The 11,484-nt window shown below is 42.3% G+C and overlaps 1 protein-coding gene across 5 annotated transcripts in view; it reads left to right on the top strand.

Annotated features, from left to right (window-relative positions):
- Window positions 1-231: 231 nt before the first annotated feature.
- The window catches only part of LMO7 (LIM domain 7), a 183,159-nt gene continuing 171,906 nt past the window's right edge, over window positions 232-11,484 (top strand). For 2 of the 5 annotated variants that reach the window (XM_083168852.1, XM_083168847.1), the window contains exons 1-2: window positions 234-396; window positions 4,627-4,702. In XM_083168852.1, coding sequence (XP_083024978.1) covers window positions 4,634-4,702 — 69 coding nt within the window. In that variant the 5' untranslated portion in view covers window positions 234-396; window positions 4,627-4,633. Of the gene's footprint in view, window positions 397-489; window positions 534-4,626; window positions 4,703-11,484 lie in introns of those variants that run through there. The other 3 variants (XM_083168851.1, XM_083168850.1, XM_083168849.1) reach the window with 3 other exon arrangements.

Raw genomic sequence — 11,484 nt, 5'->3', positions numbered from 1 at the left:
TTTTCTGTGCAGAATAAAACGGAGAAGCAGCAACGCTCATCAGTGGCACAGAGCCGTACACTGTATCGCCATCAGCAGTGCCCCTGCTGCAGCCGCAAGCACAGTGGGTCAGTGCCAGTGGGAGTGCACAAGAGCACCGAAGGGCGACTTGTTGCCAGCACGGGACAGGGGGCGGGGCATAATCCAGGTGGGCGTGACCGTCACCTCCTACCCATCAGCAGTCAGTCAGTATCCCGGTGGGATATGCTGCGGGGGAGGGGTGCATGTTCCTCACTCACCTGCAGGTGGGACAGGCTGTCTCTGCTGCTGAGTTACACTATTACCCTGGGAACCCGGGCAGGAGACAATACGGTGTAAGCGATAGTCTGCGCTGCCTGGCACAGCCTGCACCTGAAGGTAACACACACACACAGTAGTGTAACCGGCATTGCTGCTGGCTAGGGGACATTACACTTCGCTGCAGGACATTGCTCAGTACACAGCGCTGCAGGACGTTGCTCAGTACACCGCGCTGCAGGACGTTGCTGAGCTTAGTAAGTGCCAGGAGAGTTGCGTTACTTGTGTGAGCTGGCCATTCCGTGTACAGTGTCTGCGGCATTAGGCTCTGTGTATCCTGCGTGTTCCCCGTGTGACTGTCAGCTCCCTGCAAACATTTGCTAACTCTCCCAGGCTGGCGTGGGTGCATTGTGTACGGGGATCTGTGCTAGCCATTACACATGTGTACAAGTAATGTGGCGCTACCACTACATGAGTAGTTCTTCTGTAATGTAACTTGCATTGTACACCATAATAACATTTCCTAGGATGCGTAGTTTGGGGTAGGTGGGATGCCAGGTTACTCCGGAGTCTGTGTAGTGCCCACAAACTTGTTCTGTATGAATGGGCACAGTGTTCAGTGTGTGTATTATGGCAGCCCCATGAGAACCTGGCTGTGGGCTGCTATGTATTGTATGCAGCGGGGTTCGTGTTTGAGCTTGTATGTGTTCTAGCATGCTGATGGTAATTTTATGTTTTTACAAGCAAAATGTTAGCTTTGTATGTGAGAACTTTGTTTTTCAGTCAGTAATAGATGACTTTAGGGGGCTATTTATCAGGTGTTGTACCAGAAACTACAGGACAGCATAATTTATGGATTCTTCCACACAATGTATTAATAAAGAGAGCTTTAAAAGAAACCAAAAAGTTACTAATGATGTAGATGACAGCCCCCATTACTATCAATGAGGACTAAATCTGACACCATTGTACCAAACCCACTGGTTTAAAACTTTGTCAGATAGCATTCACTTTATATATGGAGACATTCTTGCTGGACGGCCTCTTATTTAACATTAGTACATTGCAGGGATAACCTTGGAAAAAAGTTTTTCCCATTTGCAAATAATGTACATTGAAAATAAATAAAATGCTGCACTATTGTGATTCTTTGTACATAGCCCTCCTATATGCTATTGTCCTGCTAATTTTTCTTACGTTATATGTTGTCTAGCATTTTATTCCCTAGTGCTAAATATTTTGTTGTGATTTATATTTTTTTATTCAGTGTCCCTGGCATAATGAGGTACAGTGATCTGGTAGCTTTTTCATGGTCACAACACTAGTAAAGTGGTTAGTATTGTGGTGGTGACTCTCTCTGGCCATGGCTGATCTTTAATTTGTATGTTCTTACATATGTTTGATCCACTTTCCTTTTTGTCCGAACCACACAGGTAGGGTAATATTACTATGTATGACAAGAGAGTTTAGACAATGAACTCACTGAGAATTACTGTGTAATGTGTTGGCACTACTTCAATATGAGCTAATAATTCTGGACTTGACCCATGGTCTACTGAAAAGCTTAGTATAAATGGCAATTTTAAACACACCCACGTTGTAACTAATTTGCATCTGGTTTTGTAAAAAAACAATCTTTTTAGTCAATGCCTTTTTTTTGTCTCTTTGAAAACTCCATAAATTGAACATTTTTGTATTCAATAATTCACTTTTCAGTACATTCACATAGTTTGCACTTTTCTACTGTGCTGCAAACTCTTAAATTGTATCCTTAGTTGTTCGTTTTTTTGTGTACCTGCATGTTGGTGGATTTCTAAGCTATAGCAATAGTATGTGACCACCTCAACAGATTCAGGAGGTATTTCTACAACTTCTGATATGTTATATGTTTACTATTCTTTCAAATAATAACTTCTGACGAAACAGAAGTACATGAAGTTCTCTAGTTATTTTTAATCTTCCATTGATGGTGTTACTGCCATTTTCTCCAGCATTGATTTAGGTTATAACTTTTGACAATAAACTTTCCATGACTTTAAATTGGGGGGTGTGTGTGTGTGTGTGTGTGTGTGTGTGTGTGTGTGTGTGTGTATAGAGAACTCATTTAATCATATATTCTGTCATTAGAGGGGTTGTTGCCTAAGATTAATTAATACAATGGGCCAGATGCACTAAAAGTAATAAAATGAAGAGTAAAAAAACAACCAACCAATCAGCTCCTGCCTGATATTTTTCAAACACAGCCTGTGACATCGCAGGTCGGAGCTGATTGGCTGGTTGTTTATCACTCTCCATTTTATCACTTTTGAGGCTTAGTGCATCTGCCCCAATAAATGTTAGAGCCAGACTATTTATCAAGTATTTTTTCACTCATAAAATTACATAGACTCCATTGTTTTTAGGGGTATGGGTCATTTAGGTGGACATACATTGGGTTGACCACTGAAGGTCGATGTGGTTTGAAAGTCGACACAAGCATTAGGTCAACAATGGCTAGGCCAAGAGTCAAGGTTGACATTGGTTTTTCACTTTTTTTTGTCCCAAATGTCGACATGGACTCAGCCAAAGTGCACCGCATGGCCCACTGCGCTCGCCATGCTTTGGGTGCTATGCTATTCTATTCTCCCTCCATGCCCTGGTGGATGGTGGGGCATAAATACACAGTCTGCACGTGTCGAATAAAACACATAAGTGAAAAACCCATGTCGACCTTTTGACTGTCGACCAAGCCATTGTCAACCTAGCTTGCAGCGACCTTCCAACCACGTTGACCTATTTCATGTGTCGACCTTATACATGCCGACAGTCAGTGGTCGACCCAATGCATGTTGACCTTATATGTGTCGACCTAATGACCGGATACCAATTTTAGTGGGGTCTATGACCTCTGTATAACAAACTCTAAAATGTTGAGTTTGGCCTGGTGATGCCATCCTTTTCTATAGCGTAAACATCTTTATGCCTTAAGAGGTATTCTTGCAGCAAGATCATACGTGTCCTCTTCCACAGCCTCCGCAAGTGGCCGCATGTGACACGTGTGCATGCGCATAGTCAGATTCCTAGGAAGAGTATTTCACAAGCATGGAAGACTCCTCTGATGTGACAAGGACAGATGATATCTGTAGTCCTGTTCCTGTGGGTTCTCTTTAGTACATAGAAGGGTATATTCTGTTTAAAAAAAAAAATCTGGTTAATCGTTGCAGCAGTGCATAGTCCCCTTAAGCCTGTCACAGGTACATGGAAGCTGGTGTCCTTCCATGTACATGACCTGGATTGTAAATGCTGAAATAGTTTATAATTTTGGGCAGTACGGATGGTGTAATGGTTGGCATTACTGCCTCACAGCTCTGAGGTCATGGGTTCGATTCCCACCATGGCCCTAACTGTATATTCTCCCCATACTTGTGTGGATTTCCTCCGGGTACTCCGGTTTCCTCCCACAATCCAAAAATATACTGGTAGGCTAATTGGCTCCCAACAAAATAAACCCTAGAATGTCTGTGTGTGTGAGACTGATGTTCAAATATTCTCTATAAAGCGCTGCAGAATATGTGTGCGCTATATAAGAAACTGTTAATGTATAAATTCTTATGGTTGCCAAGTTCCCAAAAGCCAATGTTGTTAATGCTGCTTTCCCACTGCCTACCCGGGTAAAGACCCGTTTTTTTAAAACGGGTCTTTACCCGGGTAATAGCCACAAAGACCCTTTCCCACTGCAGCTTTTAAACGTTAAAATAAATAAATGTCCCATTCACACTTACCCGTGTAAACCGCAAAGCAACACGTTTAAACTCTCTAGTAAACCTTGCCTGTCATTAAAAACATCACATGCACCAATCATGTTCTTAACCTTTATTATTATTTCTAAATACCGTTTAAAACCCTTTCCCATTGCCAAAAAAATGGCTCTTACACGGTAAAAACACTGCTTTTTACCCGGGTAACAAATACCGGTATTTGTTACCCGTGTAAAGCAACCTGGAGCTTTCCCACTGCAGCTCTAGCCGTTTAAAAAGGCTAAAAAAACGGCATTTTACCGTGTAAAGCCTGCAGTGGGAAAGGGGCATAAGTATAACATGAAGCTCCTCTAATTACTTAGTAATGAGTATGAGCAACATTGTAAACAATGTAATTTGTATTCATATTTGTTTATTTCTTTATAATTGAGTTTTCCGTGTAATTGTTTTGTATTGTTTGTTTGTTTACCAAACTGTCAGTGTAATGAACTTACATATGTGTAAATGATTTTATTTTTTCAATCTGAATTGTTTACATCTAAATACATCAATCAATAGAAATGTTATGCATTTTTGTTTGGATGAAAAAGTCAGACTTGTTTCTGTTCCTCAGATTTGCCATGGAGTGGAATGAAAATTCTGAAATCTCTTGCGATTTAGCATTCTCTGAAGCACGGAGATGGGTTGAGGTGAGGCTGTTAATTAACATGTTACCTGTATTTGCAGCTGACAAACACTGAGGTGGATTACTGTAAGGGTACTGTAGAGAATTCCGTGTCATCATGTGGTTACTTTCTGTTCTTCCTTCAAGGCATGATGCATGAGAAACAATTATGTGTGTGTGACAGTTCTTTTATTGGATGCATGTTTCATAATGCAGGAATGAAGGCGTTTGTTAGTTTTCTAGGCTCAGCTATGAAAACTAAACAATATCCAGGTCCCCTTACAAAACAGTAATATAAATCTTTGAAGTCTTCATGTTTGGTGCAATTTTATTTATTTTTAGTTGAACAGTTTTAATTATATGCAAAGAAATGTGTTTAAATAATAGAAAATATTCAGATGTTGTAATATTATCTAATCCATACCATGATTAAATGATCCATAAATCAGGAGTCCTGTATATTGCTATTCATACGGAGTTGGGCAATAGGACAATTATTACTTTCCAGGGGGTGTGTCCCAAAATTTAATTGTACATAAACCAGCACGATTTGTCATAAAAACCAAGTGTATTATCAGAGAAGCATTGCACACCAACCAACCAAAAATCCATTACGCCAGCCATTTCTAGACTTCAATTAGCCGCAATGTTTACAATCTATATACTGTCCTTATTCAAAAGTAAGTATTAAATGAAGTAACATATTTTTTTTCCACTAATTTACTTCCATGATCCATCTCTTGACTTGAGGTCTTTGACACGTATCATTAATGATCTTGAAATACCAGTTCTATTTATGTGTCCATAAAAGGGATTGTGAAGCCTTCTGTGTTTCCAGGATATTCTGTAAAAAATCTGGATAGAATTCCCCTCTGAAAAGAATGCACGCTTCATATACAGTTGGGTTATCTGTGTAATATCGGAAGGCTGCCATATACATTCCTATAATACAGACACCAACCCACATGCTAAGTGCTGTTTTTCAGTGTCATGTATATAAAGTAAGCTATGTTATGATTCCAATGTTAAGACAGTGTTCTATAGATAGGATTCCTGGTTTCTTTCAGGGGCCAGCTCTTGTGACATTAGGACTCCATATTTGGTGTAAACAGCAGAGCGCTCTCATATGGTTTTATCTATGGAATCTCTTGATCAATCTAGTACTGCAAGTGTGTAGCATGAGTGTAAATATGCTCACTGCAGTTAAAACATTGACATTTTATCTAGGTTGTTTAAGTTTGTTATATAAACTATTACATTGTGGTGGCTCCATGTCTTTCTAAATGTTTCCTGACTTGTATCTTACACTTGTAGGGGGAAGGCGTTGTTACACACATACGGATTTATTCAAATATCTCAAATAATCTTTCCTCACAACTAGGGATGCCAATCCCAGGGCATTTTTTCAATCCCGGGATTCAGGATTGAAACATGCCCAATCCGCTTCCCTAATGAAAAAAAAAAAAACCCTGCTTCGTCCGTCCGCATATTTTAATTATATATGCATGGTGCGGAGGGGAGCCGGGTGGGTGAGCCGGGCTGATGGGTGAGCGGGCTGGTCTGCTGTCGGCGTGGGCAACTGCTGGGCGGGTGATCTGGCCGGTCGCATGATAGAGGCAGCCTGTGCGGCCTGCGCAGCTTGAACTCTGATGTCATCACGCTGTGCAGAGCCGCACTGCACGGGACGGGAGAAGCGGGGAAGCTGCTGAGCACCCGCTCAGACGCTGCCCGGCATTAGACTGCGCATGCGCAGTCTAATCCCGAAATCCCGGGATTGGAAACTCCAATACTGGGATTGAAATCCCGGCCTTTTGGGGGCCAAATCCCAGGATCCAGCCGATCCCGGGATTGGCCACCCGACTCACAACCAAAGCAAGAAATGTACACATAAAACTGTATTCTTTCACTTATTTTATATTAGGTGTAAATTACATTCAATAATCATTTTTAACAATAAAATAAAAAGTTGTTACGGGGGTTGGGGCAAGTTGTTACTGATAAAATAATCAATACAAAATCTTGATATAAAAAGTGTACATTAGAAAACTTTGCACGTTTCCCTCAGAACTACATTTGGTGTATATTTGGTATAGAGGGTTATTCAGACCTGATCAATGCGCAGCTCAAGCGATAATTGAATGACGGCACAAGCGTACGGATTATAAGGCATGTGTGCGAGGCCGACCCGCAATACAATCCAGTGGGGATTTTTTTTTTTTAACGCTGGCCATTTGCAAGTTGAATGACAGGAAGCCGGCCTTTGTGGCTGTCACCCGGCTATTTTCTGGGAAAAGGCAGGCATGCCCAAGCGTTTTAGGGAAGGGTGTGTAATGTCGCTCCTACCAATTTCTCTTTTTGCTTCATACAGTATAAGATTGTAGCGTCATAAAATAAATTTGATGAAAAATTCCATTAACGACATCATTTGTTGCATTTTGATAGGTAGTTACAGGTATTGTACCTATCTGTTTCTATTTATAACTTCTAACCATAATGAACCTATACAGAAAAGTAAAAAAAAAAAAAAAACTAAACTAAAAAATAAAATGGTATATATGTTCGTGGGACAGTCTCATTTTTTTTTTTTAACTGTCCCTCTTTCTCACCTGTGGATACCGTGGCGTGGGGCAGTTGGGAGACCCCCTGTCACTCACTTGCACACAGAATCTATGCACAGAAAACCGGGCTTGTCAGCAGCTCACATATTGCTGCGCATGCCCCTATAGTGATGAAAAATGGGGGGGTGTCTTGCAGTTGCAGCATTGCTGTGAGGCCATACCCCCATGCCACGTGCAGGAGTTCCGATTTCATAGTTCTAAAAGTTGGGAGCTATGTAACATTGTGGGGCTCCTTAAAACAAGTTTCCTCCAATATTGTGTAACAACAATCGCAAAGTGATGTCTGGTAACTAGTTCAATATCCATGCTTCAATTCACAATTATAATAATAAAAAATAAACTCATGGTCTAGCAGTGTGAATGATAAACCCATACCTTTTTAATAGCCGAGATATGACTTCAAGTTATAGGTGAAAAAATATTACTTTGGAACAAGAAAATGAGTTTGTCTATGTAGCTACTACATAAATACATCTGCGTTAGCGCTGTTCTCTGAGCACTGACTGTTATGTATTCAAACTTGTTCCCAGTTACACAAGCCGCTGCACGACATTAGTGTGGTTTTAGATTCGTTACAACAACTTGCCTCTAACAACTATCCCCACCTTCCCCTACTGCAACAGAATGAGGGGGTGGAGCTATTGTTTTTTTTTTTTTGTAGCCTATACTAGATACTACTATAATAGATACTAGAAGCTGGTTGCTATGGAAACTTCTCCATTTTAGCTCCCTGTAAGGGATAATTTACTATATTTTTTTGAAAATGAAAGGTGGACACGGTAATCAATCAGATTTTAGCTCTCATTTCTCTATTGCATTCTAGAAAATGATGCATATAATCTGTCTGCTATGGGCAACATCCCCTTTGTAGGGTATTTCTTTCTGGATTTTTCAAAGTTTTTAGGTTTAATTTAAAATCGACCTATTCAGACGTTTTTTTCATCCATTTCTTTTTTTAAGACATTTTTTGTTGATGGCAACGTGAATCAGAGAATAGAAAAAAGGAAATACAGGTTAAACGCCATCAATTGAAAAATGATCTTAATTGAATACTCCCCTTAAGCCCCATACTCAGGGTCAAGCCTGCTTAGTAATGTGTGCTAAGCGATGTAGGGCAGGCGGTTTTTCCCTGGTAGTTAGATTGCTAATACACACGTAGCGATGTGTGGTATGAGCACATGCAGGCGATCTACCTGGATGATGACTGCATATGCTAAAGATCTGAGATGGAGATGCCTGGAACTGAGCATTATCTTTGCTGTGAGGCATACAGCACACCAGCTGTTGGATACAACAGCATTTGAAGGCTGGAGCCCCCAATGGTCACAACACTCCACCTTCCCCAACATGTGTCCTGGTCCCCCAGGCTGTGAACTACTTGAAATTAATCTCCCAGAGCTCTTGTCCCACACTAATTCTGTCTACCCTTCAGAAAGCCAGGACAACATTTGAATAACCTGGCCCATTCTGTTGATAAGCTGGTGGGCAGACAAATCACATGATCAGTGGGTCAGCCATACAGAATATATAGCTTGTCATTGCCTGGGCTGCACAGCTGACGTCTGTGAATGAAGTTGTTTTGTTTACACCCGCTGATCAGTAAAGAATAATTCAGTTGAGTGGACAATTTATCACCCAGTGGGGCAGATGTATGAAGCCTTAACAAGAGTTAAATGCAAGGGTGATAAAGAGAGATAAACGTCCAGCCAATCAGCTCCTTACTAAAGGCCGCCATAGACTATGCGATTTGGCCCCAATTTCACCCGATCCAGATGGATCGGGCAGTGAAATCGGACCAAACCGCAGGTTTTGACACCCGGTCCGACCCGATACGCGGTCCCGTGTGCATCGGGTCAGAGTCGGGAAGTCGGACCGGCTGCACATAAGATAAATCTTATGTGCAGCCGTGGGGACTCTGAGGACGCCGGCGAGGGAGGGGGGCGGGAGACGCCGGCGAGGGAGGGGGGCGGCAGGGGGAGCCGGAGCAGGGAGCTGTCATGCTCCGTCCGGGTAGGGGGGGGGGACACGCCGCTAGTAGTGTGGACGCTGCGGGGGACACAGGCGGCAGTGACATAGAGCCGAGCGGGGGGAGCCGGGAGCTGTCAGCACTGAAAAAAAAAAAAAAAAGCCCATACAATGAATGGGCAGCCTGTGATTGGCTGACCGCTCTCTCAGCCTGTCAGCAATTGGCTGAGAGAGCGCTCAGCCAATCACTACTAGCAGCGTGCGTCCGTCCCCCCAGCCGCCTTGCAGCATCCCCCGCCCGCCACCTCGATGTCCACGGCCCCCCTGCTCGCTCCACATTGCAGCTCCCCGGGAGTTGCAAATGATACATCGCATGCGATGTATCATTTGCAAAACTGGGCACATCAAGTGCCAAATCGTGTGTCCCCCTCCCGGGGAGCTGCAGGGGGAAATCAGTCGGACTAATGTATGGGGGCCTTTACTTTTTGTCAAACACAACCTGTAACATGGCAGTTAGCAGGTGATTGGCTGGACGTTTATCTCTTTATCACCCTTGCATTTATCTCTTGTTAAGGATTAATACATCTGCCCCAATGTGTACTAAGCATTCATTGTCTATGCAAAACTAATTTTTTATATAAGAAGCATGAGGCACACAGCAAAGCTGTGACGGCACCCAACCCCTGCTATGCATGCTCTTGCCTTCTAAATGTGGCCATTTTTCTAATGGCGTCTGGTTATATGGCTGTGGTGGGTTACCAGAAAATTTACATTCTTACTTTTTTATAGAAGCAAGTTAATGGTGTTCCCCTCCCTTCTTTAATTATTTTCTATACACTTGTTAAAGTTTTTACCATGCCCAATTAGCCTGTAAACGAGACAGACAGAGATTGCTGGAGAACTAATTAAATAAACGTGTATCCGGAGATTCTTGTTTAGCCTGTTATCCTACAGAACTACTCAGGTGCTTGCCAACCTCGGGGGCTTGCAGATGATAGCTGTTAAATGATGGATTATAGATTATCACTGGTTTACTCACAGGCAATTTAACATCAGCTCTCTCCAGTGAGTTGCACTTTTATAATCACCGGAAAGTGTAAGTACTTAAAATGCTTCACAATACTTTATCACTATTGTGGGTAATTCATCACTGTTTTGTTCGTTTCTTGCCTGGACTTGTATATGCGTTTTCTGATTCCAACGCCAATTGGTATAAATGCGCTTCTTGGGATTGGATTGATAATACTCACCAGTAGTTTTTTTTTTTCTTTTTTTCGTTTTGTTTTATTCCTTTGAAAATGGTGCTGGTACTTGGCTGAAGTCAGAAGTTGATATGAGGGCCTATATTCTGATTCACTCGCAAAGGCATATTCCTTCTCAAATGGGCAAATCTATGTGCACTTCAAGGGTGTGTGTGTGTGGGGGGGTGGAACAGATGTAAAATGTGCAGAGATAATTAGATTTGGTGAGTTTTGTTTTCTGTGCAGGGAAAATACTGACTGCTTTATTTTTACACTGCAATATAGCTCTCACTTTAAAGTAAAACCCCACCCAAATCTAACTCTCTGCACAAGTAGCATCTGCCCCACCTGCAGTGCACATGGTTTTGTCCATCTAAGAAGGAATTTGCCTTTTGCAAGTGAATCAGAATAAACCCCGAGAGCTGTAGTACCATCCACATCTTCAGATACTGCTTCCTGTGTCCGGAACTAGCTGCAAAAATGATACCCAGGACCCTTTGCCAGTCCTGTGTGTTGTCATAAAACATCACTTTCCTTTACCACCATCAGGAGCACTTGCACTAGCCTATACTTGGTGCAAATGATACATCTGTAAACAGACTTCCATCCAACTGTGCACCACTATAGTCATGTTACCAACCCCTACATCTGAGTGCCCCATTATAGTCCTGTACCTTTTTTGTTTAGTTCCAAGACCAGATGCGCAGGTACTTAGCCGGGCGCCCAATTTGCATACGTACAGCACCGTAGTGAAATCGCATTGCATGAGATTTTTTTCGCATGCGATGCGACTTTCCTATGGAATTTATTCATTTAATGTACTATACACTTGTATGACATCCAATGGGATTTATGCACCCCCCGCCCCACTATCCACGCCACCCTGAAGCATGGCGAGCGCAGTGGAACGCATCCTCCCGACCTTTTCATAACCCCACTATCCACATCGGCGTGGAGTGGATTTTATATAGTGTGGCGAGCCA

The sequence above is a fragment of the Crinia signifera genome, chromosome 2 (assembly GCF_055691185.1).
Source record: "Crinia signifera chromosome 2, ASM5569118v1, whole genome shotgun sequence".
In the NCBI taxonomy this organism is placed as follows: Eukaryota; Metazoa; Chordata; class Amphibia; order Anura; family Myobatrachidae; genus Crinia; species Crinia signifera.
This window is presented reverse-complemented; position numbering and strand designations above follow the sequence as displayed.